Genomic DNA, 20790 nt, shown 5'->3' with positions numbered 1-20790 from the left:
TGGTAGTGCTTATCTGTTTAATGAGCTGGAGCTTTGAGATTTAACCTAATACAGGGAAAAGTAACTTGTATCAATGCCCTTTCTTTTCTAGTTCACCTTTCATAATGCAGAGAAATACTTGCAGGGGGACCCCAGGAATTTCCTGAGATTTTTGTTTGATGCTTAGGGGAGCAAAAATTTCAGAAAAGAGTTCTTAAACTGTGAGAAAGAGAGGCTAACATAAGTTAAGGTCTCGATGAGGCCTAAAATGCTTTTAAGACAAGAAGATGTCTAATTGATTTAAGACCTTGGCCTAAAGTCCTTGATCATCTCTGATGTAAATAGATTTCAGATAAAATAGATTTCTTTTTCTTTGAAACATGCATTCACACTGAGATTTTTATGGATCACGTTTCAACCTGGAGGCTTGTTTTGCAGGGGACATATTGATGCTTTGAAACTATCTTTATCCTGGGAACAATTTTAATAATGATGAAAGAAAGACCAAACTGTAGTGCTTCAGCTTATGTTCATATAAAGATCTGATACCAATCTTTATGTATTATCAAAAGAGACTGCTCGGTTCTTGGCCTCGTTCTGCTGAGATCTGAATATATTTGACTGTCAAATGCTGATGGGAGCAGAGAGCTACTTCAAGATATTCTATAAGACATTGTAGTTTATAAGGTCAGGCCCTAGATGGTATCGGTTTGTGCAACATTTAATCCACTTTATGTGGAAAAGGTTGTGGGGACGGTTGAGCAATGTGTCACACAGGAGGTTAACATGACACCTTGGTATTTTGTGCTAGGAACTGCAGCTTCTTTTGTTGTAGAGCCTTCTCTTTCTTCTTTCCCCAGACTGCTCACATATTTGGAAGTTTAATTCAAACTATTGACAGTGTAATGGCTCATATAACGCACAATCTGGATGAAAACACGTTACCTTTAACTGTTGAGGGCACATCATCTGTGGCAGGTAGGATTTAGCAGAAATATCCTTTCTGCACTGTCTGGGTGTCCTAAAAGCTTCTGTGCTTGCAGCTCCTCCGTCGCTGATGTTAAGGAGGAAATTCAGCTGGATAATTTTCCTTTTTGCATATAGAACAGTGTTTCAGTATTAGAAAGATGACTGTGCAGTTAGTCCAGAGGTAATCAGCTAAGACTGCACTTGATCTTCCTTCAGGTTTTCTGTGAAACGAATCTAGTAAAACTATACTAATAAGAGGTTAATGTGCCTAGAGCTTTTACTCATCACTAAGAAGCTGCAGATTTTGTAAGAGATTGCAAATAATAGGAATAGTTTTGACCTTCTAGGAGAGTTTTGTTTTGCTGCTGTTCAGCATCCTAGCACCTTAATTTCATCCATGTCTTTGGATGCTACAGGTAGCAAAGGTAATTTATCTGTTCTGTCGTTCTGCTCTGCCTCATTGAGACCTGTGTGAGAGGGCAAATAACCTGAGCAGTCACCAGTACTATTAATCACTGCCTATACTCTTGGACACTGGCATTCTCAAAATGGAGCAGTGGAGGTCTGAAATAATGTCTTCAAATGTCACTGGAAGAGTTTGTTATCAATCTGTTTTGCTTGCCCTGTTAAGCTCATTGTTTGAGCATGGGTGAAGTGGTCCATGGTATATTAGCAGCAAGCATACCGGCTTCTCCATCACAAAGGAATTGGATATAAAAGATAATTTTATATTTGGGGAATTTATTATATTTTCTGCAAACATCTGAGGTTTTAAATTAAAGACTTGCAATAGCTATTAGGGAATTCTTGTTAAACAGTCAAGTAGATCCTAGGGGCTACTGATTTTACCATATTTTTGTTTGGGTTATCACACAGATTACAGTTTGGTCAAAATGCGTCATCAGACTTTGAATTTGTCGCACTATCGATTTCCATCTCGAGGACAGAGTTATATTTCCATTCCCAGTGAAGCTTTCCATGAAAAAGGTAAGAAAAAACTTAAAGGGAGGGCCGGAGTCATGTAAACAGGGTATCACAAAATAATTCTGCTTGGAAACAGGTTTTGTTTTGCTTTGTTTGTCCAAGTAACCAGTTTGATCATACTGGCCTGAAAGAAGCGGCAGTTTTCTGTCATACTAATGAATGATTAATATGGTAGAATTTTCATATTACTTGAATGAATCTTGAATAATACAGGTAGGTTACAGAGACTGAAGCCATTTAATTTTGACATCTTTTTACATCAGAGAAACCATAATTTCTCAAATTATATTTAATCAACCGAACTTCTTATTTTTAAGAAATTCCAGGATGTCAGGCAGGTTGTCACTTATCCTTTCATGCAAAATCGCTCTTAAAATATTGTATGAAAATAAACTAATAACAGGTTTCATCAACAGCAGCTACAGAAACAAAATGAAGATGTAAACTACAGCCAAGGCAAAGAGAAAGAACTCAGAAGTTCATACCTAGGTTAAAATATTAATTATCTCAAAGCAATGTACAGCAAAAATCTGAAGCTTTAGTCAAAGCTTTAAAATGTGTTTGAAGCTAATCCTCTGTGTTTTAGCTGGGGATTGAAGGAGCCTATTTATAAAAACATCTACCCACATCCCCAAATCTTTGAAAATCTGACCTACGTACCCTAAACTGCAACCCATGGAATTTATATATCCAGACACCTTTCCCCAGTCACATCTGTTGGAAGAAGGTTGTTTCCTGTTCATAAAGTGCAAAATAAGCTGCAGATAACCTGCAGTGAGAAATGCTATAATAATTACTGAACTCTGTACCTGATCTGTGCTGACAGCTTTGTTTCTTTGCCCTGGCAGGGGGCTGTGGCTGGAGGCTTCATTGCAAGTGCTCTGAGGCTTGAACACCTATAATTGCAAACCAAGTTGTAATGCCAAAACCAGCATGTGAGAGAACTTTTTTTCCTTTCCCACTTATAAAATCTCTCACTATGCAGATCTTTTTCTTCAGATAATTATCATTCTTGGTATCCTAAATGATACAGCCCATTAAACGTTTACGTTTTTTTTCCCAGCTAAATCTCACTTCTGAGTAATTTCATCCTTCAGTCCACATTTCTATGCTGTCCAAATGAACTTTCCTAAAAACTTATTATTCCACCTTAAAAAGTTGACACTATAAATACTTGGAGCCAAGCAAAAGGGATAGAGATAGACATCTGTGTGGCTGACACTTAGAAAATATTCATCTGTCTCTTCGCTCATTTGCTGGAGAGCCCATAAATACTTGGAATGCAGACAGCAAATGGACAACAAAAGTGGAAACTGGTTGGTTGTGTTTGAGTTTCATAAACTGCCAGTTAAGAGATGACTATAGCTACTGCTGAGACACTGCCTCTAGAAGGCCATGCGATCCTTTCTCATGTTGTGTGGGAATTTAAAGTCTATGCTTGATTAACCACGTTAACAACTTATTTTAGAAGCACAGTTGCACAGCATAGACAGGCTTCTATTGTACTCTTGCTACCTGCCTCCTGTGCTGTACTGGAAGACATTCCTACTTTTTCACTTAATTAAAGGTGTAATCATAAATCTGCTAAAGCAAAGATATGAAAGTCTACACAAGTCTATGCTTTTAATTAACAGAGTTTCAGGTCTAGCAGAGAGGTGTCTCTTGCTTACAACAGTTTCTCTGAGGAATAACTCATGTTTCCTTTTCACAGCTTGGATTACCATTGTTGGCCTGCTTTACCATAACATGCACTACTTTTTTCATAATATCAACCCTATGGATACCAAGTAAGTATCTTGGATTTCTCATGCTATATCAGCTTATTTATTACCTTAGCGATACTCTGTTATCAACTGTAAATAACTTATGAGCCATAATCCTGATTCTGCAATATTGAGGACATGTGGTCATTAACTAGAAAGAGATTAAAGCTTACATTAGATGTTATACTTTGTATTGTAGTAAAACAGATTCACCTAACGATACGGTTATCTGTCTTAGTCTTTTCTTTCCATTATCATATCTGGCATTAGAATTTCATAATTTTAATCTGTCTCATAAAAGGAAATGACATCTTTTCTCCTGACATATATAAAGATAAAGCTTGCGCTAAAATGAAACAAGTGAGAAAACATAACATCCCTCTTTAGATAAAACCTGAAACCTAATTCTAGATACCTGAAAGGTAATTTTACAACGAGAGACTAGGCAATGCTTAAAAGACCTTTTGTTTTACATGCTGCATCAATGAAATCATTAGCAGATAAGATAATGTACATGCAGAGCTGTACACCTCTCAGTGATAAAGTTCCCCAGGGAATTTTGCAAGGCCAATCATGAATCATTGCACTTTCCTTTTAAACTAGTATGACTTTATGTTTTTATTTGATGTACGCTGAGATCTGTAAATTAGTTTAAGCTTTCTTTGAGTCTTCTCCAGTCTGTGACTTTTCTCTGTGTTGTCTATGACAGTGGAAGGAAAGATGGAGCATCTCAGCTGTCATGAATACCAGGGATTGCCTCCCTTCCTTTACATGCAGCTAGGTGAAAGGTCGTGATAGCGGGAACCCATTTGAGAACTTCAGGGTAAAAAATCCTGGCTAATGACCAGATCGATCATGCTGAGATAATCACACGGTTATTACTAAATAGCATTTTAAAATCAAGTACTAAGTTGTACTGTTGTTTACCTTACTCTCTCAAAACAAAGTGCACTTAGGCGGTGGCTGTGGAAGAATCGTGCCATTTATGTGCAGTGTTTCTTACTGACACAAAGAAATAGAGGCAATAATTTACGAGAGCTTATGTTTTTCAAACAGGAGGATCAGTGCAATTTATTAAGGTTAGAAACTATAGTCTCATCTTCTCAAAGAGAGAAAGACAATTAATAAGATCTTGACTTAGGCCGAAGTTTAGTAAACAAAATATGATTAAAGAGACATGTCAAAACATTGTCTTCTAAGGCATTATCACAGAGTCTACAGCTCCTGGGGCTCTGATATAGCCAAATAAAACAGTAATGTCATATTTGTGTGCATTCTCTGATTTTTGTGGAATAAGACAACCTGAAAACTCATACCCGTTCCAGTGAGCTGTATTTTAGACACTCATTTTTGAGAAGGAAGGATCTATGTTACGGAGAAACACAAAGACACTGGAGAAGAAATGTCTCCCAGATTTCTATAATTAGTACAAACTGCTTAAGCTGTTTGAAGGATGTAATGTGCTACAGACTCGTGTCTGAAATCCTAGGTGCATTTCTGTCCAAAACAGCATCTAAAACCCTAGTTATACAGGGAATGCTGGCTTAACGATTTTTTCTTCTGTGGACTCAAACCCCAGGTATTCAAAAAATGTTTTAAAAATAAGCATGCAATTCTCTCCTGTTCATTTTTTTCCCACTGTACTATTATGATTTTTTTTGCTTAAATTTCACTAGAATAACAACATTTTCCCAGAGTAGTTTGTTTTAAAGACTCTTTTATGTTCTTCCTAGCACTGAGCTGCTTGAACACCTGTAATTTGAAGCCTGTCTCTTCTTAAGGGAATTTCTTTTCCTCTTGTTGTGGAAAGCTAAAAACAAACTCTTGGAGCTTTTGTGCTGAACAGACACATGACTTCTATTTTCAGGCTACATAAATGCAGTTTTTCTTTATAGAAAAAAACAAAATGAGAAAAAAGGGTTTGAGCCCGGTTGTGCTTGAGCTTATAGTTTGTGTAAATTAGTACTGCTCTCACTGAAGGTAATTTTGTGACATTTACTGCCATCTTACATCCAGAGCCACAGTGAAGAAAGGCTTGAGTATGGAAGGACAAAACACAGAAACATGTTTTAGCTTGTGATGAGCTTTTTCCACGCTTCAGAATTCATCTGTCTCTCTAGAGTTAAAACGGCAGATAGCACATATGGGAAAAATGTCCATCCTGGTAATCTGTGTAGGAGAAATATTGAAATGTCAGATAGTGGTCTTAATATTATGAGTCCTTCCCTAAACTTTCCATATCAGAATAGCAAATTCTTCCCTGAGACTGACAAATTCAAATCTCATGCTAGTTACTGGGAGCAGGAGTAATCTTTGTTACTGACGTGGGGTTTTTTTGTGGTCAGAATAAATGACTTGTGCTTCAGGTTCAACAAAACAAGTTCTGTTTTATTTGGCTTTGCTGAGCAACTTAATGAAGCTATTTTCATGTCTATCAACTTTTTCCTGAAAGTAAAAGAAGAAACCATTGCAAACAGGTGGCGAATGTAAATAAGTTAGTTTTTGATGCACACTGTAAATTGGCTCTTTCCAGTGGTGTGCTGTGTTTGGAAAACCACACTGATGGTTAATTCACCCTGGCTCATATTTCTCATAGTAAATACCACTCATTCATGTACTGACGAGATGGATAATAGAAACCATTTGCTCCTGCACTGTTTGTTACTGATAGTGTAAAAACTTCCACCATACAGCCAAATGGACCTTAGTTACTCATAAATGTGTGAAAACATCAGTCGTAAGTTTTAGCTGAAATAAAAGGGTTCTTAAGTACTGCAAAATTATTTCAGCCTAAGAAAAAAGGATTACCTGGATAGATGTTCAGTCAGGTTCAGCTGTTTGTATTGTGAGATGGGTGACTCTGAAACAAACCTAATTGGATATAATCACTTTTTCAGAGTCAAGCTATAAATTACTTCAGAATACCTTCCTACGTGTGTGTTTATACACATTAACATGTATGTCTTACACACTAATATGTGTTTGTTCAATCAGCCCGAAACCTCTGCAAGTTTCCTCCTCACTTAAATTACTATGCTATCCCTTACTTTGTGGGATTCTAATTATCTTAAATATTCTCAGAAAAGACTTCTAAACCTTTGGAAAAGAGGAGCAGAATTAAGCAATGCTTATGGGTATCAAGTCTCCTAACACCTAAAACTGTTCCCTGTACTGAGGAGCTGTTGCCAGATCTTCCCCCTCCCCTGGCTCCCCCCTCCCCAAATTCATTGACTTGCATGGAAAAAGAAGTTCCTGTGTTCTGGGGGTGTTGTGGATGAACTAAAAATATGGTGTGGTTCTACTTCCTTAATATATTTGTTTCATTCCAAGGATTGCTGAAGCTGCTGCCTACAAAGGTTATATGATCTCAGCAACCAGTTACCTTATCTCTATCAAAGTTGAACCTCTGCCCAAGTTGTCGCATAATCTGTCGGGATCTCCTCTTATTACCATCCAACTCACCCATAAATTGGTAAGTGAAATGGAAACTACTATCTTAGGCTATTGTCAGGGCTGTTCACGACTTCAGTGTCTGTGATAAGCTTTTGGTACAAAAATTGGGTTTGAGCAAACCCAGAGAACAAACTCCTCCAAGGACAAATATAAGTATGATGGGCAAAGCACCTCCTGGGATAGGACCGGAGCAGATTCAAATCCCTGTTGTAGTGTGAGCTGCCCTTTCTAGAGAGCAGAACATTCTGAATCGGAGAAACAAAAACAAGAAATATGAGAATCTCAGGAAAGTAAGGCATTTCTGTTTCACCAAGTGAGCATATTGCAGAAAGAAACTGCAAAAATAGTTGATTTTGTTTGCTCTTTGTGAAAAAAAAACATCTCTTTTTGTCTTGTCAGTGGGATGGAGAGTAGTTGAGTTCAAACTCTGAGGTGCTGGAACGAGACATGCAGCACCTATGACCTGTTTACAGCTTTGAGTAGACATAGAAAAGAAAGATTTCAACTCTTATATGTTTCCTAGGAAAAAAAATCTCGTGTTTTACTGAATATTTTATTATATTTTTCTGTCAACGGCTGTTTTCAAGTCAGTTTATCTTCTTTCCGTTGGACTTCTCAAAAAGATGGAGCAGGCTACAGAAAACAAATATATGAAAAAACCCTAAGGCATGGAAACAAAAGGTGTTTTGCTGGCAGTTTTTCAAACTAAGGACTCTCCTGAATGTCCCTAGTGGTCTCTTAGACACAAGCCCTTGCGAAGTGAAGGCTGTATTTTGTGTAGATCTTTTATAAAATGTACTTTGCTTTATTTATTTGGGTACCTCTTCATTCTTTAGTAGGATGTTTTACTAGCAGGCTGTTAAACAAATCTGTGAGGTTTTTTTCTTTTGTGCCTGTTGACTTTCGCTATGAAAATCACTGGGATCTTGGTACAGAGAGAGAAATTTTACGTTTGTCACCTGCGTCTTTGTTCTAGTCAGGAGAATCCATGAGCACGCGCTCGTGAACATGAACGTGTCTGTCTAGCACATCCTGTGTGTAACAGATACAGGTTGACTGGGAGTTTGAGTCTGTCCAGAGCAGCATGAGCTTTGTGTTGTGCATTAGGAGAGTGGTTGTTTTCCCTTCCAGAGGTCTTCTTGCTAATTAGGAATGTATTCACAGGCACCTATCTGTTATCTACTACAGTTCCTTCCATTTTGAGGAGTGTTCAGGTCTTACTAACAACTGTTGAGGTGTGACTTGGTTTTGGTGTTTATTTGGGTTTTTTTTGCATATCTGTGAGTTTTCTCTTTAATTATTATTCTGTTTTTTTAAAATCTTCGTGGAAAATGGGGAAACTTATCCTATTGTGTTAACAGCATTGAGAAAGTAGCTCAGTGCTGTCTGAAATCAGCCAATAAATACATGTCAATACATTTGTATTTAAAGTTCTGAGAATTTTAATTGTAAGAGAGCAAATATTTCAGAATGTATAGTGAGCATGATCTTAACCTCTGTTCAGTAAACAGTAGTGGGATAGGTTTGCTAAGTTTTGTTCTTAGGTATAGAGCACTGAAAGGAGATGGATCAGGCACAGAAAACGCACCCCTCTGAAAGACAGGGAACTTTTTACCCTCTTACTTGTTCCTTGCAGTAATAATCTGAGGCTGGATTTTACATCTTATTAACTGGTACTGTGCTGTTACTTTGATGAGAAGTTTAAGAGGTGCAATGAAATTTTACTCTACAAGTACAGACAGAAAATTCATAATCTCATTGTGGGTTTTTTTACTTGTGAACTACTTGTGGCTGCTCCCATGCTGGACTAAATATCCATTTCTCCAGTGGTTTTCAAATCCAAACTAAATGCAACTGAGTAAGATATTTTTTGTTCTTATTCCAGAACTTAATTTCAGTATTATCTGGTAGTGAAACACTTTGAATATCTCCTAGCTTGTTTTCTAAAATTCTTTTTAAAATTCCAAAGGAGATGTAAAAAAATCCAAATGCTAAAAACTTTCCAGTACTAAAACATTCTGAAATGATCATGTTGAAACAGAAAATCTGGTTTGATGTCATATTTTTTGCCATATTTAATCTGTATTGTTTTCTTTGTGGAAAAGTATAATCTAGAGTTCGAATAGGAGAAATAGGTGTAAAAGTTTGTAAAGAGAGTTAATAAAGCAGTAGTTTGAGATCTGGGCAGTGGGAATACATCTAGTGATCTGCTCTGACTTGGAGGGTTTTTTTTGTTTGTTTATTTTTTTGTGCTGTTGGTGTCAATTTGTTAAAACAAAATCTATTAGTGGCAGAACCAATCCAAATGCCTCTGGTTATCTTATACATGAATTCCAAGTTCTGTGAGTAATCTTTAGAAACAAGTAGCTAGAAATATACTGAATATTTGTCTGTGGGGAAGATGCATAGTAAAGAATTGAGTAGCATGTGTGCAGCTCTGCCAAAGGATGTATACATTGGTTTTGATAGGAAGACTGATTGCTTCTGACACCTGTGGCTTTAGGAATATCATTTCTCTTCGGGCTTTTAATTAGTGGGGTTTTTTAACATTAATAAAGGCTGGGTAGATCATACCTTCCAGTTGTGCATAAGTGATGTAACACAGCACCAAATCTGTTCTCTTTTACACATCTGTAGATTTTAAAAAGCTCCAATGAATTCCATGGAATAATTGTAAATGATAAAAATGTAGACAACTTGTGAATTTACTTAAGGAAATGACTTAAGTAAATTCACTTAGAGTTACTTGTGTAAATTTACTTAAGCAGATCAGGAAATGACTGGGTGGCTCTGAAACCTGCTCTGAAGCAGCACGGGTCCTTCCTGTCATACTTCATGTTATTTCATTTCGCTATTTGGTTGAGTTTGATAACTCATTAAATAAAAGTAGATTTTAAAATATTAAAGAAATTCTGGCTGCAAGATCATTGTGTTGAAGTATGTGATTTAAAATAAAGAGTAACAGTCAAACTCTTTATGTAAGTTTATGACTGAATATGATGATTAAATCAAGAGCACAAAATCTGGCTTAGAAACTTGGTTCATCCATTAAAGTACTGCTTGCTTGCTTATAGTAATGGGAGAAACATTTACAGTGGCTCAATCTCAATTCTTAAAGTTGCCTGTTGGCTACACATAATGTTCTCAGTTTAATAGTGTAATAGGAAAAAACAAAGTAAAAATTCACAAATCCAAACAAATAGTCCTGCTCTATTAAAATTTTAGTTTGAGTCTGAATTTTTTCGGTTGATTTGGTTGACTTTCTTCACCATGAGAGTGGTGAGGCCCTGGCCCAGGTTGCCCAGGGAAGCTGTGGCTGCCCCATCCCTGGAGGTGTTCAAGGCCAGGTTGGATGGGGCTTGGGCAGCCTGATCTAGTGGGAGGTGTCCCTGCCCATGGCAGGGGATGGAACTGGGTGATCTTTAAGGTCCCTTCCAACCCAAACTACTCTATAATTCTGTGACTGATTTAGTTATAGCTACTCCAGTGGAGTCTACTGGGTTGCACAAGTAGAAAAATGAGAGGAGTGAAAGAAGAATATGGTTTCTTTTACTGATTGTAGTGGTGCTTGGCACAGTTTAATAAATCTTTTAATACTCTTTCTTCTAGTGTGCATAGGAAAAATGCCAGTCACTGAGCAACAGAAAACAAAAGGTAGTAAAATAAAACTTGTCTATTTTAGGAAATAGTTGCAAAGAGAATGTCTGTGACCTCAGTATCACCTCTTGAATCAGAACTATATAGAGTGTTTATCATTCCATAGCCTATCTCACTGTTAGTTAAATCTTTTCTTAGGCAAGGATTCTCTTGGTGTTTCTGAAATTGTCTGCGTTTTTTACATGGGCTTTAGGAGCTTGTGAGATGATCAAATTTCTCCTTCTTTGTAAAACATGAGGCAGTACAAACTGTTGCTAATATCTAATCAATTCGGTAGGAAAGCAGACAGTATTTATAAATGGGATGTTAAAGCTTCTTTTTCTAGAGAGCAGCACGGGGCAGTGTGTAGTAAGAATGCAGAAGAGATGAGTGCCTGGCCTGGGAACAGGCTGGAGGTTGGACTGGTGCTGTGGAACACAAGAGCTGAGAAGTCGCCTCATAGCTAATACATACACTCTTAATTCCATAGGTACAAGGACTAGGGGGACTAGACTACACACTCGCCTCCATCAGAGAGAATGTAAGAGGACATCTGTAATTACAGTCATTAGGTCTTGATGTGCAGGCTTGCAGCTGGATTCTCATGGGACCAATATTGCTGGTCGACATTCTTTCTCCAGACAGAGCAGGCAGAAAATTTTCTGCTCAAGCTTCCATTAGTGTGGAAAATCGTTTTCTGACTTAAGATAGAAATTCTCATGAATCAGGATGAAAAAGTCATCCCAATTTTTTCACGGGGTGAAAACATTACTTGTTTAATTCTTCTTAAGAAGTAAAGACTCCCTGTGGGTAGGATAGACATGTATGCTATATCTCTTACATTGTTAGTTTTGTTTTAATTGTCAGTATTGTAGCAACAGTTTATTTTGTTGCACAATCCCTGAAACTAGCTTTTCTGCTACTCTTTCTTTTTATTTTACCTTATGAAGATATTAGCAGCTTAAGAAAGATTGATTTGCAAGAAAATTCATCAAGAATTTGAAGTTAACTTATTTGCATAAGAACATAAAGCGATTAAATGTTTTATTCTTTCTGCCATTCAGAGGAATGATTATCCGCTCTTTTCATCCACAGTGTCCACTTCTGTAACACAATGACATAGCTAGGGGGAAAAAGCAATTCTCATTTTCATTCTCTGTACATAGCTTTTGCTGTTATATTTGGGTATTGTTGAAGGCATTTTTTCTTAAGACTTTTTACACATTGAAGAATTACCTTCATGGGTCTTTTTACTGACTGTCCCATGCTTCCCACTGCTCCGGGTACAAGATGAAGAGGAGAGAACACCAGTAGTGCTTTGACTTTAAGCTGTTTTATTCACAGCTGGATTTTAAATGTCATTAAATATTTTATACTGTTGATTCAGTGTTATAATATAGTCTTGCCAGTCAACATACACCTATGCAAAGAATGGGAAGAGTTTGCTCTATGTGTATGTATTGCTCTCTTTCTATAGCTCACCTGAAAACCTGTCAGAAACAGGCTGTCTGTAATGCAAGAAAATTATTTTAATTGAGAGCTAACACTGCCTGTAATTGCAGCATATTCAGTGTGAACACGTATTTTCCTCTAAACTTATCATCTTTCTTAATATACCTGCTGACTGGGTCAGGTTGTAGTATGTGGTAGTCTGTGTCATAGAGACTGCAGCACTTCCAGCCTATCAAGGAGGACTGGAGTGAGAATAAGAGAAAAAGTAAGAGGATCAAAAATGGCAAACATTGCTCACCTCTTGCTAAGGTGTAATATGACTGAAAATGTGACTGCATGGTACTTTTGGGAGCCCTTGAAGAACTTTAAGCAAAGCTATAGGCTGTGCTCCTACTGGACAGCTACTCACATAAAACTCACAGTTACCGCCTGGTGTATGCATTGGTAATTTTAATAGCAAGCCCAAAGATCACAACAGCAAAGATCAGTTAACTAGATCCATGCTCCTTAGTGGAACCACCCCAAGGCATTTAATTTTAGCTTTAGTATTGAATGGAAATAGAGAATTTGAATATGGGCTTGTCTTAAGGGGTTCAACTTTGCAAAATGTCTAGAATTTCTTTGGAAAAGCTTTGGATTACATTCCCAACATCTTAGTCAAAGAAGGGGGACAAAACTTCAGATGTTGAACATGCAGTGTCTTCAGGCAGACATCGTTCTTCCTAACTGTAAAGGTTTCATGTTACTTCAAACACGCCTTTTTGGAACTATTTCCTTACTATAAGTTGCTGTATTTATTCTACTAGAAACATTTCTCTCTGTCAGCAAATTTTTGTCTAAACTAAGCCCTCTAAGAGACAAAAGTTGATATACTAAGTTACAATTGCCAGTTGGTATTCAGGAGCACTGCAGTGGAAGACAGACATTTTTTGACTGATTTTTATGATGATCTGCTCTTCAGGAACTTGGATGAACTGCTGTTTCCAGCAAAAAAAGAGCAGAAATCCGTTAACAGCTTCAGAGGGTGTGGGATGATGCTAAGACTGGTGGTAATTTGCAGCTGAAGAAGGCTTAATCTTGACTTGTCCAAATGTTTTGTAATGAAATAACAGCACATTTTTTAAAATTAGTATTCTCAAGAAATTTCTAATTTTGGCAAGATGTTTTTCATTGCAAGAGTAACTAAAGGAAAAACTAACATTTCACTTAGATGATTCAAGAAATTACAACACAGGGTAGAACTTTAGAAGCAATGAATGTCAAGGCTGAAATGCATATACAATGTGTTCTGGAAAGTGTCAGGAGAGGCAACAAAGGGACAAATAGCATAAAGCTGCATTAATATTTTGTAAAATTCATATGGTTATGTAGCACAGATCTTGATCTTTGACCACACTGAAGGCACTTTTTGACACTGTCTTGGGGACAAAGAAGCCATAAATTTTGTCTTTCCTGACAAGGCAGCTGACTGTTGATGTAGAAATACTGGCTTTGTGTGAGTCCAGACGTATCTGGTACAGAGAGGAAAGGGACTGACCAAGGTAATGAGACAAAAGCAGAGTATTCATACCCTACACCAGAGCACGCTGGGCTCATTTCTCTGTTGATGCACCAGAGTGGAAATCGCCTTACAGCTAGTAGAAAGCTTTTTGTGCACTAGTTTCAACGACTTCAAGACTTCTGTAGTTTTCTCAAGGGCTTTATTTTCCCTTTCCATTTTTGCAGAAGGGAAGTATGTGCAGCTGCGTTTTTGGAGAATTATAAAATCCTGACTGTTACACCCTCTGTGAGAGAGCCTCACATGAAGATTAGGTGCAATTGAGAATTCTCAGTGTAGCTCATTTTCCATCAAATATATTTAATTCAAATATCGTGTTAAAGATTTGTTTGATTCTGGGGAAAGTATGTGCTTTAGTGAGATGCTACCAAGTTAGGACTAATTTAGCATTGTTCCACTTCGTTCCTTTCCTCCATGTAGGTCATTTTAACAAATGTAGTGCATGGAGTTGTCTGCCTCACTGTGAGGTGTTGATGTTTCCTAACATTTTATTACACTGAATCATTCAAACAGCTGCTTCTATCCTATTTTTTTTTTTACTAGTTCCTCTCTATAATTTCTCTGCTTCTGATCTTTCTGCAATGAATGCTTCCCATCAGAAGCCCATAGTGGCCTGCTTCCTCTAAGCTCCTCACTAGAGAGCTTCATCAATGAAGCTTTATCAGCTTTTGCTGTTAATCTCATTTTATATTCTGTTATGTGATTTCCTTAAATCTCCAGAACCAGGAGTCATATGAGAGCATCAGCATTCATTATTGTAAGTGCAGCCCACACATACGGGAAGAACTCTCTTGGGTGCTCCTTTGGAGATGATAAAGTGCAGGGAAAAGATAAATCTCTTCTCTTAACTGTGCTCCCATTATAAAAAAGTGCTGGTAGCCCTCTTGCCATTCAGGGGGTAGAGGTAAGGTTAGGGAACATTTTCATTGAGCTTTTAACGAGGAAAGGGCACTTCTATCTCTAAAATGTACCTGAACATAACACTTCTCTCTGTCTTTTGCATGGCCAACAATGTGCCATATCCTGAGGTTTGTTTAATGTCATTACTGATAGGAAAATGAAATGAGAGAAGAACCAATTCCCCTTTGTACACAAATATTAGTGCTACCATGAGAGAGACAAATCAATGTGGAGCCAATTTAGTTTTATGGCAAGTTAAGTGTTGACTAATTTATATCGATTGAAGGAAAACAATTGCTTTTGCACACATCTGCAGAACAAAGGTATAATTTTTCTCTGGATGGACTTCACCAGAAAAGCTTGTATAAAATAGAATTAAAGCTGTGACTCCTGCGGAGTGTGCCACAATTAAGCAAAATGAAAGAATAATAATAATAAACCTTGTAATTCAAACATCAATACAAAGTTCAGTACTTTGTTACGCAAGTTAAATCCTTGCTATGAAGAACAGAGAAAATCCATTGCGTTCAAATGAGGAATGAAAATAGTTGCAGCTAATTTTCTTGTTTCTGGGCAACCTTAAAATACCAATAGTCATTATGATGATATATGGCATCTCTTAAAAATACAGCGATAGTTGTGTATTTTTAATGTTATTAACAGAAGCAACACAGGACTTATTTTCTCATAGGAATCCATTCTAAAAAGCCTAGAAAGGCATAGTAACAAAAAATATAGTTTTTCATTAAACACATGGATGTTTGCCTGTTGTAAGAATAGGGATTACATTGTAATAAGCTATAAATCATAGAAGGCTTCATTCACGTCAGAACAGACTTAAGACTTCAGAACCACAACATACTTTCTATTATCACTCATTTGTCATGAAACAAGTCCTCAGTATTTCTTTGTAAATGAGTCCTTTGCCTTTGTAGTTGATGTTGGAACAGGCCTGAGGGCATCACAAAGTGGTGGAATGTTTTTGGAAGTGTAGAAGCTAAGTTTGCTTTCAATTTTAATTTTAGTTGCTGACTTTAATTATTTGCATATGCGGGTAACTTTATATACCAGCTTCCACTTGGTATCTATAAAATCACCTCTTGCCTAAAGAAAATAACCCCTGGTGACTGCAACCTAGGGCTGTCAATCTACAGCAAAAAGCGTCTGCTTTTTCTCTTTCAAGTTTCTCCTCACAAGTGACAGTGCATCAGCAGTTGGAGGTCAGTCAATACTGAGCAATAAACTTCAAGAAATCTTGCTGACTTAGAAGCCCAGACCTGAATTCCACAGTTATCCTATTTTACAGAACTGTGGCATCTTACGCTACTTCATGCTCTGCCTCTGATTGAACATTTCTCCCAGGAGGAGAGGAGAAAATCATGGGGCTTATATTTGACATGATCAAATCTAGTCCAGTGGTGTAGAGTTCTGTCCCAGCCACAAACACAATTTTAAGATTCAATTTAGTTCCTCTTGTTTAAGTTCCTCACCAGTGACTACAACCTCAAAACATCCTTGCATGTGGTGAAGGCTTATTGCAGGAGTTCCAGCTGTTTGTACTGCATTTAATGACCTGTCAGGATTTCTGCTGTAAAACATTGTCTTTGCACAATGTTAGTACAGACATAAACTTATTTGAATGTTATGCAGATAAGTTATTGAAGAGGTGAAGTAACCAACATTCAGATATTAATAGCTTTGATGTTTAAAATTGTAAACAGAAAAGTAAGAATAATGTAGCACCAGTCCCTAATCCCCACACTAAGTATGGATCCTGTAAAATCTCTCTTGATGGATCAATCTGTTTTGAAGTGGCAGAAGTAAGACGTAACATTTGAAACCAGAAAAACCTGCATTTAGATTCAAAATGCCCAAATTGCTGGTATTGTTTTTTTAAAAAAAGGTCAGAAATGGTTTTGCCATACATTCCCCTTGAGATGCTTTGATGTAACACTTGCTACGTTTTTTGTGTTGGCGGTGACTTCAAAACAATAGCCCTAAGTATTGAGGGAGATACATTATTTTTATTAGTTGTGTGTAGTTTGAATTCTTTGCTTACATTCTTTTGCCTCTTAGTTTGTGAGTTTGTTTCTTGCTCGCTGATCCAATGCATTATCACATGCTTGTATTCAAGTTCCTAGACATCTGGTGTGTCTGCCCATGTCTCTGTGAAAGCTTTTAAGCTTGCAGGTATAATTATAAGGCATGAATGACTGATATTTAAATGCATATAAAAAATAAGAATGTCCAGAGAAAGGTAAATATATAATCTATTTTTATCTTCCCGATTTACATTCTATTCTATTGGAAACATATGCAAAAATGTACTGAAAATGACAAAGCAATGAAAGACTAACTGTTGTGAAGAAGGAATATGTGAAGAATAAGGTATGCTGCACATGCTCTGATTTAGATCATTGTTGTGGAAAGGCCATAGGTTTGTGGGTTTTTTTAATCCCTTAAATCACTTTTTTTGGGGAATGTCCAAAAAAGCACAAGATCTAAAGGATGTGTGTGGTCACAGGAAATTTTTTTGTATGGATGTACTTCTAAATCATATTTAAGACTAGTTAACATGAAGCTCCTCTCTGTTGGCTTGCAGTTAAGCGGGATCTGACTAGGAATTGATATAACTTCTATACTGGCACATCACACACATCAGACATCACCACTGTGAAGGGGTTCGCTATGATTTTGTGGAACTGAAAAATCTTAGTTTGTGATAATTAGGATTGAAAAGTACTCTAACTTTTCTGGTGATAAAGTAGTAGTGGGCAGTTTCCAAATCGAATGAATCTATATTTAGTAATAAGAGGAATTGCAGAACTGTGTAAGTCTACTTAATGTCAATTACTTATTTTCCCTTTAAATACTCATAATTTTTGCAGGAAAATGCTGTGAATGTTGCCTTGAGTGGGAAAACTAGATTATGATCCTGTTCCAGATTGGAGTCCTCATAACCACAATAGAGAAGTAGGGAAGTTTGAGGGAGAGATGGCAATTATATGGTCTAATAGAGGCAAAGATTATTGCTGGTAATTAGCAGCATTAGTACAGAAATAACTGCATAGATTTTGAAAGGAAGTCTGCCCTTTTTATTAGGCTCCTGAGTTGTTGCATTTAACCAGGAATGGAAAAAAAAAGACACCTGTTTAGCAGTGGTGTATATGACCTGCCTTTATCTTTCCATAGTGGCTTTTCTTCTAAAGCAAACCCAAAGTCATCTGTTATTACGCTGTGGCTGCAAGCGTGGTTATTACAAGGCAGCAGCGTGGTTAAGTATAGGTCCTGTTACAGTAACATCGCCACTCTAAAACTCATATTTAGTTCAGAGGATAGAAATAAAAAGTTTGGCTTAGCAAACAGCGTTAACTTTAGCTCAGAAATAGCGGAGGAGTCATAGTTGAGAGGAATCTGTGGATGCTGAATTTCTGGGTTTGCCTGTTTCCCTCCCCACTGCTTGTTACACTTGGCCTTCCCAACCCAAGAGGCTGACACAAGCTGGGCCAGCACAAGATTCCATCGGGACGGGGCCAGCCAAGAGGAACTGCATCTCAGTGAGTCACCCCGAAGCAAGCTCTGCATCCCTCCCCCTCTGCAGCAGTGACTCGCAGTAAATCTCAGTAATCTTGAGCTGTTCGAGGTATCGTTTAATGACTAACACATGCTTTGAGGGGAAAAGGGCACTCCAGATGAAGGCAGGGCTTGTAGGATAACACTTTCAGTATGACAATGAGAGCATCACGGTTTAGGAGAGTGCGAGAAGAATGTAGCAACATGTTTTGCAGGGATTACTCACGTGATTTGAATGAGGCACACTCAGTACTTCGCTGAAGTTGGACATTAGTGCTAAACAAGGAGAGAAAGACGATGAAAATTGTAAAGAGATAAACCCCATGAAAAAATAATTAAATAGAAAGGAATGTGATTAATTTCCTCTAAATGAAGGCCGGATAAATGTAAAGTTTTAATTCAAATTAACATCTTTTTTTAAAAAAAAACCTAAAACCTTGCATTCTTCTTTTACATTTCTTTCTTTTTCCAGGGTTTTTCATTTTCTAAACATCTTTTTTCTTTGAGAATTATTTTCCTGAGTGTATCGGATTTCGATGTTTTTCTTTTTCTCATTCTTCTAGGATTGAGCCCAGAGATATTTCAGGCATATAACTAGTGCAGAGGAAACCCTTATGAAGATAAATGTAGAAAGTAATGTCTCAGATGAACAGTTATTTTTAGTAAAAAATCTACTGCTTGATTTCAGAGAAATAAATAAATAAGAATTTTCAATATTGGGTAAAATAAAATCTCAGAATTAATTTGGGCTAGTCTGACCTAATCAGGAAAATTTTTTAGATATCTATATAACTAGACCTATCCTACTTTAGTAATTTTATAGCCTGCTATGTATATATCTATGGGTACACTTACTGTTAATTAAACTCCATATTGCTGAAAAATAGGGAAGAGATGGAGTGCTGTGTCAGATAAATGTGGGGCTTTAACTAAGCCTGAGTACTTTGGTAGGAGAAAGATATAATGCTTCCATCCTAGAATTAAATCACTGCTTGAATTTATATCCTATATGGTGCACTGTAGGAAGAACTTAGGGGGTTATGCTGATAAAATGTACTTTGACAGATCACGTAAGGATATAGGGTGGAATTAATCCCTAGATGCAGTTTACCCTCTAGTGAGTAATGCTTATTCACTAGCTTTTAGTCCAATGTAAGTCATTAACTTCATTATTTTGCATTCATGCTAACCAAAGGGCTGTGAAATAAATTCAACCTGTGTAATATGACCAAGTCTCTTTGCTTAGTGTAATGTTGTAATAACTGTGAATATTAACAAAAGTCTGGAGATTGCCCTGTGAGCCACTTCAGGACTCCCACACTGTGTGAATAGGAGGAAGGGGAGAGCCTGCGTGAAGCATCACGGTGCCTTTTCTCAGTGCATTAGGGATTGTTTCACCATTCTTTATAGGTTCGTATGAGAAGCCTCAGTAAGATCTAACATTTTTGCAATGCATCCATGCACAGCGGAGACTTTCCTTTCACTGTCTCTCTGTGACTATAAGGTGGAGTATGTATGAACTGACTACTCAAGGAGACTTCTAATTAATAAAGTTACAAGGGAAAAAATATCCTGTGGCACTTGAGAAATTGGTTGATTCATGTTAGACTGTGTCTGAATTTATGCTGCTGTTTGGCAATGATTTTTATAATAGACTTTTAATTATCCTAAAATTTTTTTAAAATCATTTCAGTAGCGATAGTTTCAGTAGCACTGCTGTGTCTCTACTTTTCATTCCTTCTTTTTGTTTGCTGTGATAATTGATGTTGAATGCAGCTTGGATAGCCAGCAAAAAAAATAAATTTGCAGAAAGCACCAGACACACCAGGGAATTCAGGTTTCCTGAGCAATGTTTGTAATTATTCAGCTACACTGATGAAATCTAACTGGCTCTAACCTGTTATTAGGGCTGACAGTTCTACCCTCAACAAGTTGTGGAATTTCAAATCTGGGAGAAAGCTTCCTTTTGTGTGTATGTGTGTTTTACCCCCTGCAACCTAAAAATAGATTTCTTTGGTTTTTTTGTATATGAGAGACAAATGACAGTTCTTCTTTTAGGAGTATTACTTAAAACTCCTTAGAACTGAATCAATTTTTCTTTTTTAAGAAAATTAGCCTTGCAACATAACACTATTAATTATGCACTTCAAATATTTAAAAAACTAGAACAATGTTGAATTTTTATTCTAATCTCTGATTTCTCAGTTTCACTTCCTATGTAGTGGTTGCATTGTGATTCATACAAAACGTCTCCCCTAGATTGATGCCAGTGTTTCTGTTCCAACTTCAGTACCTTACACAGTTGTGCTGTTGTGAGGATCTATTTTCTAGTCAAAAGGTCTTGTTTGTTCTTGGTCTTGCTTCAAAAGAAAATATGTTTACAGAATGTGGCTAAATGTTTAGTGGGACAAGGTTCTCCAATGGATTCAGTCAGCAGAATTTCACAGAAGTTAATAAAATGATGCCGGTTTGTACTAACAGAGGCTGTCTCCTCCAGGGAAGGCATGTGCAGACTCAGAGTGG

At 37.1% G+C, this 20790-nt stretch overlaps 1 protein-coding gene across 1 annotated transcript in view; it reads left to right on the top strand.

Moving 5' to 3' along the window:
- Positions 1-20790, top strand: part of ADGRD1 (adhesion G protein-coupled receptor D1) — a 145999-nt gene that overhangs the window by 25991 nt on the left and 99218 nt on the right. The window contains exons 10-13 of the mRNA XM_069870780.1: positions 840-957; positions 1825-1935; positions 3644-3719; positions 7026-7167. Coding sequence (XP_069726881.1) covers positions 840-957; positions 1825-1935; positions 3644-3719; positions 7026-7167 — 447 coding nt within the window. The remainder of the gene's footprint in view (positions 1-839; positions 958-1824; positions 1936-3643; positions 3720-7025; positions 7168-20790) is intronic.

This window comes from Phaenicophaeus curvirostris, chromosome 17 (assembly GCF_032191515.1).
Source record: "Phaenicophaeus curvirostris isolate KB17595 chromosome 17, BPBGC_Pcur_1.0, whole genome shotgun sequence".
Taxonomy (NCBI): domain Eukaryota; kingdom Metazoa; phylum Chordata; class Aves; order Cuculiformes; family Cuculidae; genus Phaenicophaeus; species Phaenicophaeus curvirostris.
Note: the sequence above shows the minus strand (reverse complement) of the source record. Positions and strands in the feature narration are given on the sequence as shown.